The sequence below is a fragment of the Abramis brama genome (genome assembly GCF_963993115.1).
Source record: "Abramis brama genome assembly, chromosome: 4".
Classification (NCBI taxonomy): Eukaryota; Metazoa; Chordata; class Actinopteri; order Cypriniformes; family Leuciscidae; genus Abramis; species Abramis brama.
The window spans coordinates 37,504,193-37,519,921 of NC_139966.1; the positions used below are offsets into that span (position 1 = coordinate 37,504,193).

The 15,729-nt window shown below is 42.2% G+C and overlaps 1 protein-coding gene across 1 annotated transcript in view; it reads right to left on the minus strand.

Moving 5' to 3' along the window:
* LOC311082182 (uncharacterized protein) overlaps nt 1–15,729 on the minus strand; it is a gene marked incomplete at its 3' end in the record, with an annotated part of 42,009 nt that overhangs the window by 15,357 nt on the left and 10,923 nt on the right. Inside the window, exons 7-8 of the mRNA XM_084112921.1 lie at nt 11,576–11,621; nt 8,529–8,571 (exon numbers count right to left, since the gene is read on the minus strand). Of these exons, the coding sequence (XP_083969047.1) occupies nt 8,529–8,571; nt 11,576–11,621 (89 nt within the window). The remainder of the gene's footprint in view (nt 1–8,528; nt 8,572–11,575; nt 11,622–15,729) is intronic.

Here is a 15,729-nt window from a genome sequence, read left to right on the forward strand (position 1 = left end):
GAATTAACTTCTGCTTCTTGTGTTGCAGTCTTCCTCATTTGTAAGTCATGATTTTGTAGTTCATTAACTTTGAACATACTGTACATTATTATTCAAAGGTTTGGGGACAGTTTTTCTTTAAGTTAATTAATACTTTTATTCAAAAAGAGAATAAACCCAGTGCTAATAGTGAACCTGCAACGGATTAGTTGTGTTTTTATAGTTGTTGTGTTTTTCATTAAGAATAATAATGAACCCACCTTTTAATAATTGCCACCCTCGAGTTCAGAATTTTCAGTTCATTCCAATTGAAGTTGAGCTTCACCATGTGCATTTTACTCAAATTAGCAATTTAAAAGCGAGGTGCAAAAGAGGGAAAAACTCCAGTGTCTCCTAGCACTCCTGCAGATAGTTTACTTATATTCACTTATAAGATTGATAATATTAGGGACAAAATTATAACTATGCAACCGTCTACTACAGTATCGCATCAGGCAGTGCATTGTAGTCTCCCTGAGGAAAAATTTGATTCATTCGTTGCTATAGGAGAGGAAGAATTTACTAAACTCATTAAATCATCTAAATCGACAACATGTATGCTAGACCCTATACCGACTAAGCTACTGAAAGAGATGCTGCCAGAGGGCATAGATCCTCTTCTTAATATCATTAATTCGTCTTTGTCTCTAGGATACGTACCAAAAAACTTTAAGCTAGCTATGATTAAACCGCTTGTTAAAAAAACGCAACTTGATCCTACAGAATTAGTCAATTACAGGCCGATCTCTAATCTACCTTTTCTGTCAAAGATATTAGAAAAGGCTGTATCCTCACAACTGTGTTCCTTTCTTGAAATAAATGATATCTGCGAGGATTTCCAGTCCGGATTTAGACCGTACCATAGTACCGAGACAGCTCTCGTTAAGAGTCACAAATGATTTTGTCATGGCGGGCTGGAAAATAGTCAAGGATTCAGATGCGAGTGAATAAGTATTTATTAAAGTCAAAAAGAGAAGACAAGAGACTCAATTCGACAGGCAGCATCCACATGGATGACTCAGAGTTGAAATAGCAGATAATCTCAAGTGAACTCGGAGAAGAATATAGAAGGTCCTCAGGGAAACTCAGGGTCGGAGTGGTAGATAATCCTCTGGCAACTCGGGCAGGCTCTTCAACGCAGGAACTCAGTGGGCGGACTGCAGATCCAACGTAGAGACGAAGATCCTCAATGAAGCGTCATGGAAACAGAACAGGAACAGGAGAAACAATCGCTCAGACCCAGGAGAACCTCCACAACCATCTGACAAAGACAAGACGAGTGAGCAAACAATATATAGGACATCCTCATTCAGAACAGCTGGCGCTGATCGGCTCATCAGTGGATAACGAGCCATCTGATGAGCCGCGCCCATTCATTCAACACGCACACACATAGCGAGGGAGAGTCAATGAATCCGTGAACCGTGACAGTACCCCTCCTCCTAGGAACGCCGCCTGGCGTTCCCAGACCCCCTTACCTGTCGATTGTAATCATCGATAAGGGAGTGATCCAGAATGTCCCTGGCAGGAACCCAACTTCTCTCCTCCGGACCGTAACCTTCCCAGTCCACCAAGTACTGGAATCCGCGTCCCCTCCGTCTCGAGTCCAGGATCCGGTTAACCGAATAAGTAGGCTCCCCATCAACGAGTCGCGGCGGGGGGGGAACCGGAGCAGGCGGATTAAGATGCGATCGAAAGACGGGTTTAATTTTGGAGACATGAAAGGCGGGATGAATTCTCTTGTACGCAAGAGGAAGGTTGAGGCGGACTGTCACCGGACTAATAATTTTGGTGATAGTGAACGGGCCAATGAATTTAGGAGCTAACTTATTAGAGACGGAACGGAGAGGAATGTTTTTAGTAGAAAGCCACACTTTTTGACCAGCGACGTATACGGGTGGCCTCGACCGGTGGCGATCGGCCTTAGCCTTGGTGCGCGCCCCCACTTGGAGTAGAGTCTCACGGGCTCTGGTCCATGTGCGGTGACACCTCTGGACGAATGCGTGAGCGGAGGGGACCGCGACTTCGGATTCCAGACTGGGAAAAATAGGTGGCTGGTAACCTAAACTACATTCAAACGGAGATAGGCCCGTGGATGACACTGGTAATGCATTGTGGGCGTACTCCACCATAGAGATATGTTGGCTCCAGGAGGAAGGATTCCTGGCAGCCAAACAACGCAACACTCTCTCCAAATCCTGGTTGGCCCTCTCGGTCTGGCCATTGCTCTGGGGGTGAAACCCTGAGGACAGACTAACGGTCGCTCCCAGTAATCTACAAAACTCTCGCCAAAATTTGGACACAAATTGGGGTCCTCGGTCGGAAACCACGTCTATCGGGAGGCCATGTATGCGAAAGACGTGATCTACAACGGTCACCGCTGTCTCCTTGGCTGAGGGTAATTTGGGCAAGGGAATAAAGTGAGCCGCCTTCGAGAATCGGTCCACCACGGTCAAAACTACCGTGTACCCTTGAGAGGGTGGGAGGGCGGTGATAAAATCTAGCGCAATGTGGGACCAGGGTCTCGAAGGGACAGGCAGCGGTTGGAGTAACCCATCTGGGGGTCGATTGGAAGTCTTACCAGTGGCACAGACAGAGCAAGCCAAAACAAAACTGTGAATGTCGCGTGCCATAAGTGGCCACCAGAATCGTTGCTTGACCATAAAACTGGTGCGATTTACCCCTGGATGGCAAGCTACGTTGGAACAATGCCCCCACTGAATAACGTCTGACCGTAATCCCTCCGGCACAAATAAACGATTCGGTGGGCAACCGGGCGGAGGCGTTACCCCTTCTAAGGCCGTCTTGACCTTCGACTCGATCTCCCATGTGAGTGTGGAGACAAATAGGGTCTCGGGTAAAATGCACTCGGGAGTAGACGGGCGTTCGGAACGGTCAAAAATACGCGACAAAGAATCGGGTTTGATGTTTTTGGAACCCGGGCGGTACGAGAGAGAAAAGTCAAAACGTCCGAAAAAAAGTGCCCACCGAGCCTGCCTGGAGTTCAATCTTTTAGCGGTTCTGATATATTCCAGGTTCTTATGATCGGTCCAGACGATAAAAGGTACCCCAGACCCTTCTAACCAATGACGCCATTCTTCCAACGCTAACTTAACTGCCAACAATTCTCTGTTACCAATGTCATAGTTACGTTCGGCCGGAGATAAACGACGAGACAAAAACGCGCAGGGATGCATCTTGTCGTCCGTGAGAGAACGCTGGGAAAGCACTGCTCCTACCCCCACCTCTGATGCGTCGACCTCCACCACAAACTGACGTGAAGAATCAGGGGCTATCAAGATGGGAGCTGAAACAAAGCAGCCTTTCAGTTTGGCAAACACAGCCTCAGCTGTGTCTGACCACCTGAACGCAGTTCTGGGGGAGGTCAAGGCGGTCAGAGGTGCGGCTAGTTGGCTGAAGTTGCGAATAAAACGCCGATAGAAGTTGGCGAACCCCAGAAACCTCTGTAGGGCCTTACGGGAATCTGGACTTGGCCACTCTACCACAGCCTTAACCTTCTCAGGATCCATGCGTACTCCCTCAGACGAAATGATGTACCCTAGGAAAGGAACAGACTGTGCATGAAAAGCGCATTTCTCCGCCTTGACAAAAAGCCCATTCTCTAGCAACCTCTGAAGCACTCGTCTGACGTGTTGAACGTGCTCCTGGAGAGACGAAGAAAAAATCAATATGTCATCCAGGTAAACATATATGAACTGGTCTACCATGTCTCTCAACACATCATTGACGAGTGCCTGGAAAACCGCTGGGGAGTTGGAAAGCCCGAACGGCATAACCAAATATTCAAAGTGCCCCCTGGGGGTATTGAACGCGGTCTTCCATTCATCCCCCTTCCTGATGCGAACCAAATGATATGCATTACGTAAATCCAATTTTGTGAAGATTGATGCTCCCTGCAACCTCTCGAAAGCTGAAGACATCAACGGCAAAGGATAAGTATTCTTTACCGTGATGTTATTCAACCCCCGGTAATCAATACAAGGTCGTAGAGAACCATCCTTCTTCCCCACAAAAAAGAATCCCGCCCCCGCTGGAGAAGAGGAAGGGCGGATGAACCCAGTAGCCAGAGAATCAGAAATATATTTCTCCATAGCCTCCCTTTCTGGAGCAGAAAGCGAATATAACTTGCCCTTAGGCGGAGACGTACCTGGCAGTAAATCTATTGCACAGTCATAGGGACGATGAGGAGGGAGAGAAGCAGCCCGAGACTTACTGAACACCTCCTTCAGGTCGCGGTACTCCGGTGGCACGTTAGACAGATTCACCGACTCCTCCTGCAACACAGAACGAGAAACAGATGGAACGGCAGACGAAAGACATGAGGCATAACAGTTATCACTCCAAGCTGAGACAGAATCTTGACCCCACTCTATCCTGGGTCCGTGCTTCACCAACCACGGGTGACCCAGGACAATAGGCGCGTGGGGTGACTGTGTGAGGTAGAGTGAAGTCCTTTCAGTGTGATTCCCCGAGGTGATCAGTGTGATAAGTCCAGTGGAGTGAGTGATGCCCGGAAGTTCTTGCCCATTGAGTGCGTTGATGGTGATAGTGTTCTCCAAAGCAGTGATGGGAAGGTGAAGTTTACGTGCCAAAGAGAAGTCCATAAGGTTTCCCTCCGCTCCCGAATCCACCAACGCATGGCAGCAGAAGGAGTGTTCCGCCCACTGGAGTCTAACCGGAAGGAGAGTGGCGCTCGAGGGTCCGATCAAGGAGAGCCCGCCCGACAGTAGTCGCCCTCCTACCGCCGGGCTTGGCCTTTTAAAGGACAGGTGTTGATGAAATGTCCAGGCTCCCCGCAGTAGAGACATAGACCCCTCGAGCGGCGGTGTTCTCTCTCCTCCCGGGAAAGCCGAGCTCGACCTACCTGCATGGGTTCAGGATCGTTAGAGGGGCTGACCGCGTTCATACTCCGGCCACTGGAACTCATGGTGAAATCGGCCGCAGGCATCCGGTACGGTCGGCTCTCTCTCTGTTGAAGACGTGCATCGACCCGTAATGCTAGCTCGATCAGTCCATCCAGTGTCTTGGGCAGCTCCAAAGTATAAATCTCCCTCTGAACGCGGTCAGCCAACCCATGCAGGAACATGTCCCACTGCGCCTCCTCGTTCCATTTGCACTCGGCCGCCAATGTCCGGAACTCTATGGAATAGTCAGAGACTGACTGTTGGTCCTGGCGAAGGTCGGCGAGCTGGCGGGCCGCCTCGCGTCCAGCGACGGCGCGGTCGAATACCCGTGTCATCTCTAGCTCGAGTGCCTGGAACGAGGAGCAGCACGGATGTTTGTTCTGCCACACCGCCGTTCCCCACTGAGCCGCGCGACCAGAAAGTAGTGTCATCACCAGGGCTACCTTCGAATCCTCAGAAGCAAATGTCACAGGTTGAAGCGAGAAATAAATAGAGCACTTGGTTAGAAACGTTCTGCAAAGATTAGGTTCGCCCGAATACCTCTCTGGTGCTGGAATGCGCGGTTCTGGTGCTGGAATGCGCGGTTCTGGTGCGAGGGTGCGCGGCTCTGGCTGATGGAAAATCCCTTGGGGAACAGGCGGGGGCGGTGCTGGCGCAGTGGGAACTCTCAGGCGTTGGAATTGAGAGGTGAGCTCGGACACCTGCGTTACCAAAGCCTGTATCGCCCGCCCCGAAGCTCCGATCTGCTCGTCCTGGCGATCCATCCGTGCGTGGTTTCCGGCGAACATCTGCTCAAAATCGGGAGCACTCGCTGAATCCATGAGAAGGCGGTCAGATGGTTCTGTCATGGCGGGCTGGAAAATAGTCAAGGATTCAGATGCGAGTGAATAAGTATTTATTAAAGTCAAAAAGAGAAGACAAGAGACTCAATTCGACAGGCAGCATCCACATGGATGACTCAGAGTTGAAATAGCAGATAATCTCAAGTGAACTCGGAGAAGAATATAGAAGGTCCTCAGGGAAACTCAGGGTCGGAGTGGTAGATAATCCTCTGGCAACTCGGGCAGGCTCGGCAACGCAGGAACTCAGTGGGCGGACTGCAGATCCAACGTAGAGACGAAGATCCTCAATGAAGCGTCATGGAAACAGAACAGGAACAGGAGAAACAATCGCTCAGACCCAGGAGAACCTCCACAACCATCTGACAAAGACAAGACGAGTGAGCAAACAATATATAGGACATCCTCATTCAGAACAGCTGGCGCTGATCGGCTCATCAGTGGATAACGAGCCATCTGATGAGCCGCGCCCATTCATTCAACACGCACACACATAGCGAGGGAGAGTCAATGAATCCGTGAACCGTGACAGATTTGCTCTTATCATCCGATCGTGGTTGTATCTCGCTATTAGTGTTACTCGATCTTAGTGCTGTATTTGACACCATTGACCACAACGTTCTTTTAAATAGACTAGAACATTATGTTGGCATTAGGGGAAATGCACTAGCATGGTTTAAATCATACTTATCTGACCGTTATCAGTTTGTAGCAGTAAATGATGAGATGTCTCATCGATCGCAAGTTCAGTATGGCGTACCACAAGGCTCAGTACTAGGACCGCTGCTGTTCACTCTGTACATGCTACCCTTAGGAGATATCATTAGGAAACATGGAATTAGCTTTCACTGTTATGCTGACGATACTCAGCTGTATATTTCTTCAAAACCTAACGAAACTTATCAATTCACAAAATTAACGGAATGCGTAGCGGATATAAAAAATTGGATGACTCGTAATTTCCTACTTCTAAATTCTAAAAAAAAAAGAGTTTCTAATTATTGGACAAAAAACTTCCTCACGTAATAACCTAGAATACAGTCTAACACTTGATGGCTGCTCTGTTAAGTCTTTGTTGTCGGTTAGGAACCTGGGTGTGCTCTTTGATACCAATCTTTCATTTGAAAGTCACGTGTCTAGTATCTGCATCTGCACATATGCTCTCATTGAGAAATGCGGAACAATTAGTTCATGCGTTCATGACCTCAAGGCTAGATTATTGTAATGCTCTACTGGGTGGTTGCCCTGCACGCTTAATAAACAAACTACAGCTAGTTCAAAACGCAGCAGCTCGAGTTCTTACCAGAACCAGGAAGTATGACCACATTAGCCCAGTTCTGTCAAAACTGCATTGGCTCCCTATTAAACATCGCATAAATTTTAAAATATTGCTGATTACTTACAAAGCACTAAATGGTTTAGCTCCGCAGTACTTGAGCGAGCTCTTAACGCATTATAGTCCTTCACGTCTATTGCAATCTCAAAATTCCGGCCAGTTAATAATACCTAGAATATCAAAATCGACTGCTGGCGGTAGATCCTTTTCCTATTTAGCACCAAAACTCTGGAACAGTCTTCCTACCATTGTCCGGGAAGCAGACACACTCTGTCAGTTCAAAGCCAGATTAAAGACACATCTCTTTGACCTAGCATTCACATTATACATTATAGACTTCTATAATCCAATGTTAGGCTGCATAGATTAGGTCAGCCGGAACCGGGAACACTTCCCATAAATCCTGATGTACTCGTTACATCATGAGAAGAATGGCATCTACGCTAATTTTAGTGTCTGTGTTTATCCCGAGGTTTTCCTGCAGCCTGCCGGATCCGGGCCGTATCCAGATCTGACGAAGGACCTTCGCCTGGACCGATGACAACGCAGTGCTGAAGTGCCAACTAGTCTCTCCCTATGGAGGATCCCTTTACCACTCTACAGATAAGGCGTTGTCGGGAAAATTCGTTTCGCGTTCCTACCCCAAAGCGACAAAATAAAATAAAATTCTTTATCAAAATTTATAAGGAAAGACAAGTACTTTGTTTAGGCTTGGCTTGTAGGGAATTCCAAACCTGCGTATATTCAAACGCACATAACTAATAGAACCCATTCTAAATGCGCATGTGAACGCCATCAGCGTTTCTCACAGGTTTGCGTTTAAAGTCTGTGTAGAGAGAATGGTGTCGTCTTAGCGGCCCCTAATTTAATAACAAATGATCGTTGCGACAGAAACAAATCAATCAAATCTAACTTTAGATGGAAAATAACTTAATTAAAGAACTGCTATAAAGCCAACACAATCTCTGTTATCTTAAATTATACGCTTATCTCTGTAAAGCTGCTTTAAAACAATCTACATTGTTAAAAGCGCTATATAAATGAAGATGACTTGACTTGACTTGACCAGCATTTTACCCAGAATAAATGCCCTTTAAGTAATCTCTCATTCAGGGGAGTTCAAATAAAAAAATAGCGCACACAGATCTAATACACACTGCCAGCTCAATGAGTGAAATATGATCCTTGATTTTTGGGTGAAGGATTACTTCAGATTATGAAGATATACCCCCTGCAATCACTTTGTGTAAGAGATGACTTGAATCACATCCCTTCATGACCTCCTGACTGTGATGAAATCGTATAAACAACTGCATCTTAAGATGACATGCATGCAACATCAAACATCACAACTTTAAGCGTTTCACAATAAATGCTAACATGCCAACATGCAGTGGCGGAAATACTTACATCAAAGCCTGTGTTGGGATCCCATCCTTCATGCCCAATGTGCCTGAAAAAAAAAAGACCTTTTAAGACACACAAGCAGACACATTCACCAAACACAGCTCAGAAACTGAAAATGCGTTAAAAAGAGTTTAAAGGACATCATCAAACATTAACATTGTCATGGTTAAGGAGGTCTCATCCCTCTTTAACATGATTCCTGGAATAAATCTGCCAGATTATCATGTCTGGGACATATTACATGGGATTAAAAAAAGTGTCCATCTGATTACACTTGTCGGCACACTCCCCGTCTGGTATAATGTTTTGTACCACTGTCCCTTTGTACAACAACACCACCTCCGAATCTGATCTTAAATATACTTTGGGAGTGCCTTGTTTGATAACAACTACTTTACATACTCTGAAGTCTTGACTAGGGATGGCATTTACCACACCCCCTGTAGGTCATTCATTTCTCTTGAGTGATGCATGTTTTAAAAGCACAACATATCCAACCTGCAGGTTTGGCTTTTTAGAGAGTGTAGAAGAGATTCAAGGCGTTTCACAGCTTGGCACCTGTTATTAGGTGATGCTTATTAGGTTTGAAGGGCAATGGCCCAACCCATGAATTAGAGTCATTCATGTAGACCTCTCTGTCCATAATGTCAGGGAGTTCTCAATTGACATTCGTACTTTGTCATCATGGGAAGTACTTTGGAATACACTGCTGCCAAGTTCCACTGCATCATAAATAGCTGTAGCAACATTGCTTTGAGGATTGTAATGCAACACTGTGTTGTCAAACTTCTCTTTCACATATTTGCTACTTGTATATGGCGAAAGGATGGATGAACGACCATTACCCGGAAGATCTAGACTTTGCCCGAATGGCGCGTTGTGAGGTCCGCTGCACTGTTCTAGAACCTTATGTACTCACAGTCGGCCAAGACATACTGTTTTGGTTGTTGATCCATTCCCACAAATTTCAGTGCATTTGGATGTCACTAACAAGGAATCAATTGTTGGCTGCTCTATGCCCTGGTCTTCAGTCGTGGCACATTTGCTAACTTTTCAAGGTGCTGGACCTAGATGTAAGGCAGTGGGATGCTGATTGCTTTTACATTCTTTACACTGTACAAGTCTATCGCAGTTTTTGGTAAAATGGCTGGATGATGCACAGCATCTAAATCAGATGTTCATGTCTTTGAGGTAAGTTTTCCTCTCATCTAACATTTTGCCTCTGAAGCTTCAGCATTTCCTCAATGGATGGGGTTTGTTATGCAGAGGACATTGCTTATTAGGGTCATTTACCTTTTCCTCTGAAGCCTTTAAATAAGCCTTTCCAAGATCTGCAGAGACTTTTCCTGGCGGCTACTGTAAGTTTTAAATATGGCTTACATGGAGGACCTCTCTCTATCTTAACAGCGCTTCAAATTCCAACTGCTATATAGGCGACACTTAGCCTGATCAAAGACAAACCTCACAAAGACTGAAAATGGAGTGTAAGGCACACCATTTTGTTCTTTATAAAGTGATCCTACTGTGTTCCATTTCTCTTGTAGGTATAATGGAAGTTTCTGCACAATAGGATTGACTTCACGTGACATGTTGACTCCCGGTAAGTATCCATCAGCTCATGCTGCTTCAAGTTCCAACAGAGTATTGCCCAGTTCCTTCACTTTAAGGTTGTCTCTTTGCCATACCATTCTAAGGCCAGCTTTGGCATTGTGATTGTGAACTGCTAAGATTATCCTAGCTTGTTCAGAGGATGATGGCCAAAGCCATTTACAAAGCAAATTAAGCTTCTCTGTGGCTGTGAGATTCAAATCTTCAGTGGCACTAAGAAAGGATGGCTTCCAAGCCCAGTAATTTTCGGATGATTGTCAAATTTTAATAAACCTGAGCTTACCATCTCAAGTTGTAGTAGATATTTTGCTAGGTCCATCATAGTTGAAGGGTTTGCATGCCACTGACTGGACTGGAAATCATTTTGCTGGAATCTTGCACCATGTGGCTGTTCACTATAGTGGTAGGGTTCTCTTGGAGAGCTTACAGTAAGGGTATTGCTAATAGAATTCCAGTTAGTGCTCTGTTTTATAGGATATTGAGCAAGTGGATAAAAAGAAACAGATTAAAACACCAGGTGTAAATGGAAATGTGTCTCCCTCGACTACTTTTCATCCGATCAACCAAAACATATCTTGTCTTTTATGAAAAAACATTTCCCTGCCATTGACTAGATTTTCCAGCTATCCATGTTATCACTGTTATAAGGTAGGGGGTACAGTGCTATGCATAAGTTTAGACACCCATGCTAAAGTTGACTAAAAAGAGGAATAAAAAATCATCTTTTGGAAATTGAACTGAATACCTTAATTAAAAAAAAAAAAGGAAAAATCCAACCTTTAAGGACACCAATTTTCTTTGTGAATGAATAATGTATCGTAAATAAATAAATGTTCTTCCTTAAAATACAGGGTGCATAAGTTTGGACACCCCTATGTTAAATTCCCATAGAGGCAGGCAGATTTTTATTTTTAAAGGCCAGTTACTTCATGGATCCAGGATACTATGCATCCTGATAAAGTTCCCTTGGCCTTTGGAATTAAAATAGCCCGACATCATCACATAGCCTTCACCATACCTAGAGATTGGCATGGAGTACTTTCCATAAGATCATCTCTCAATGCAAATCAAACCAGCTATTAGGCTAACTGAAATAAAACCATGCCAATATGGTGAAGGCTATGTGATGATGTGGGGCTATTTTAATCTTTTTTAAGTCTTTGACAAAAACACGATTTTCTCAGCTTTTTACTCAGAATGTTGTTTTTATGAAGCTTGTTTTTACCCACACCACATTTTTGTTTTGTTTTTTGTTTAAAAGCAGAGAAGTCTGTTTTTTCTATTGATATATTGCATGTTCAGATATTCATAGGCTATACAACTAAATATTCTGGGGGCCATAACAATTTTGTGAAAATGACCAAAAACACCTGGTGGTGGATGGAAACAAACAAAAACAAAAACTAAAACACAAGTTGGTCTGAGCTTAAAAGCAAACTTACTGAAAATGGTTTGGGGTGCCGATTTCAGCCGATTTCAGCAGATTTCCTGAAACAGTCACAATCAAAACATTTTTTAATTATTCATTGACTGATGTGATCAAACACTTTTTTTAAAAATTAATGGGGTTTTTTATAGCCTGTTTGTCACGTTTAATGTTTTATCCCATTTAACCTGTTATCTTGTTAATTACTCGTTAGTTTATTTGCCAAGGCTGTGTCTCGTTTCCCTGATCTGTTTAGTGTATTTAACTATACAGCGCCCGCTATATAGTTAAATATATATTAACTATATATTTTACTATATTTGAGATACAATGCCATACAGTGTTCTCTAATTCTCACAAAGGCTGCATTTATTTGATCAATAGTACATTAAAAACAGTAATTTGGTGAAACATTATTATAGTGCAGCAGATTAATGGCATATCTCAAGAGAATCGTTCAAATTGGTATACAAGCATGCAATTTGGCACAGATACTCTGTAAGGGTCACTTTTTGGGAAAAAGGTGTTGGCCACCCAAAAATTCAACATGGCGGGCATTTTTTCAAGATGGCCGCTATTTCTGTCAAATGCTCATTATGTCAATCGTTCAAACAGTGATGTAGGCATAACATTTTGTGAAAATACTCTCTTCAGAATGTTTTTTTGGAAAACGGTGCTTGTCCCTCAAAAATTCAAGATGGCAATCATTTTTCAAGATGGCCACCATTTCTCTTGAATCCTTACATCTTTTTTTCAAATGGTGAATGTTGTCTTTGTCAGACAGACACAAAGGAACCCCTCCAATCACCACCTTCCCATCATGTTTCTCAACATGATGGCTATAAAATGATTGCCACCAACATTCCACTCTTTCACAAGATGAACAAAATGCCAATGATTCTGGACCTGGAATGACTGGATGAAGGTGGTGGTATAGAAGCTACTTTGAGAAGGAACTAAGCGAAGTATCACTACAATTGTCGACTTCGGTTCAACAACACAAAGTTACTTCGTGCCCAGAAGCAACAATCCAATGCTCAATGTAGTGAGACAGATGAAGGCCAAACAAAGCGTTGCAGAACAATGATGCAGAAAAGTCTATATGATCAGGTTTGTGTCACGGCTGGGTGCAATGCAAAAAGGTGCGAGGACTCAAGTGCAGGAGAAATGATATTTATTTCCAAAAGAAAACAAACACAAACCAAAACCCATGAGGGGGAAAACATAACTAATAAATACAAAACTAAAACAGAACATGAAACTTACTGGAGGATCACAGGGAACAGAAAACATAAGACAACGTACCGACACAGACTGCAAACAAGAAGGGACTTATAAAGAGAAACTAATCAGAAGGGAACAGGTGAATGAACTCAAACAATAATCAGATAACAAGGGGGAGGAATCAGACAATGACCCAAGCACATGGCCCAAAATAACAAAACACCCATGTGCAGCACAAGATAGGACAGGCATGTGACAGTTTGCTTGCTTTGTGATAACATATCTCCTGAATCAATAACATATACCTTTTTCCAAAAGAGTGTTCCTTGAAGAGTATTTCTGCCTAATTGTATGCTTGCATAACCATTTGAACAATTGAAATAATTAATATTCGACAGGAAAGGTGGCCATCTTTAAAAATGGCGGCCATCTTGAATTTTTGAGGGACAAGCATCTTTTTCCATTAACATGTCCTTTAGAGAGTATTTGTATAAAATGTTATGCTTGGATCACTGTTTGAATAATTGATATAATAAGCATTGAATAGCAATGCTAAAAAAAGAAATTGGGCACTCAAAAATTCAATATGGCGGCCATTTTTTAAGATGGCCGCCATATTGAATTTTTGAGTGCCCAATGCCTTTTTCCAAAATAGTGGCCCTTAGAGAGTATCTGTGCCAAATTTCATGCTTGTATACCAAAGTGAATAATTTTTTTTCAATTTCAAAAGAACTGTTTTCTATTTTAACATCTATTATAAAATGTAATTTATTTCTGTAATGGCAAAGCTGAATGTTTAACAGCCACTACTCCAGTCTTCAGTGTCACATGATCCTTATTATCAATTATTATTGATGCTCAATTATTAAAAATGGTTCTTATTATTAATGTCCCCAGTTTTTTCCTGCTTAATATTTTTTTCTGGAAACAGTGATGAATTTTATTTTTCAGGATTCTTTGATGAATATAAAGTTTAGTGGTTAATATAAAGGTAGTTTGTGACGTAAGAAACACTGTGTCTTTTCAAAACCGTGTCTTTTTTTTCACTGCAGTTTTAAGGAGAACATACTAAGAAATGGCATTGACTTGTGACATGGTTTGCTTAAAGCATATTAAAAACACCACATAGACATAATTGATTTTCAGTATTTTTCTTACTTACCCCAAACATGTTAATGGTAGTGTACCACAGTTTCCAAAAATGTAGCACAACAACTGTTTTCAACATTGATAATAATCAGAAATATTTTCTGAGCAGTAATTCAGCATATCAGAATGATTTCTGAAGGATCACGTGACACTGAAGACTGTAAACATGAATCACCAACCTTGGTTGCTGTGTAAACAGCAGTTTAACACACCAAAAATAGTCTGGTTTTATAAAAACAAAAACAAACAAAAAAACTAACCCAAACCCATCTCATAAACCTCATTTCATCTTTGTGTTACTTAAAAACTTTGGCACTGCTCAGTATAGGATGGTAGTGACAAAGGAGCCAGTTTGGAGTCTGGAGTCTGCCTCTGCATATATACTGGTAATACTGGAAAATCTGGCTACAGGAAAAACTCCAGTGTTGAATTATCTCTCCTGGGAGTTTATTTGATTCCACACTCATGAGTATTAAATTGAGGGTGTTGGTTATGTTTTGACAATCATCATGTTGTGATCTGAAACGCTAAACTCATTTAGAGAGTTAGATTAACCTTGTTGATTACAGCAGCCCTGTGATTCTACAGCATATGATTTTCAGCATTTTCAATATAATCATTTCTTAAAATTTGTTCTGATCAAAATACTTTTATTTAGACACACAGACATCAAGAATCAGCCTGTGAATCTCAACAATGGTGACAATAAAAAAGCATGTTGCAGTGCATTCTGGGTGCCATCAATCAAAACTCAATCATGGCACCAATCATGCATTACGGTATTAATTATTTATGATCTGAATTGTTTTAGTAATTTCCTTTTCCTAATTGAATATTCTTTTTGTCACCATTGTTGAGATTCATACACTGATTCTTGATGTCTGTGTGTGCCTAAAATATATACAGTATATATATATATATATATATATATATATATATATATATATATATATATATATATATATTTTTTTTTTATTTTTTTTTTTTTTTTTTATTCAGAACAACTTTTAAGAAATCCATTGGATTATATTGAAAATTCTGGATCTTATGTTGTAGAATCACAGTGATGCTGTAATCAACAATATAAATCTAAGTCAGAGATAAGGCTCAAAATGAGTCAAGTCAAATGATGATTATGTCAAAACGTAACCAAAACCATCTGATCACCTTTCCTCTTTGTTCATCTGGCAGTTTTAACTCAGTTACAGCAGCCAAAGAAAATCTAATGTTAATAGAATAAGGGTCAAGAGCCCAACTAAAGCAAATACTGATAACCGGCTTACAAATTTTGATTTTCTCCTTCAGTGATTCTGCTTGTTAACATCAGGTGTCTTCAATAAAGCTCAATCATCACTCAATTAATCACTTGGATATTAATCATTCACTTTAACACTGCTTCAGTGTTAATTTAACACTCATATTTTAAGACTTCAACAATCTTGAGTGTGGAGTCAAATAAACTCCCAGGAGAATTTTTGCTGTGTGGGGTGGATAGTAAAACGAAAATAAACTGTTAACATAGGCTACGTTAGTTTGGTAGGGTAGTTGACAGCCCCTGAGGGTCATATAGTGAAAAGACCATCAACACTGTGAAGATCAAGTTTTGACATTGTACATGAGGGGGGTGGCATGTGTGCTTGTGAATTATATTTGCTACAGTGTTTGCCTGTATGCATTTAAAGATACAGTAAGTGATTTCTAAGAAACGCTACTGAAAGTGGTTTGAACCAAGCAAGGGGACATATGCACTCATGATGGGGGAGGAGATTTATATATATATATATATATATATATATT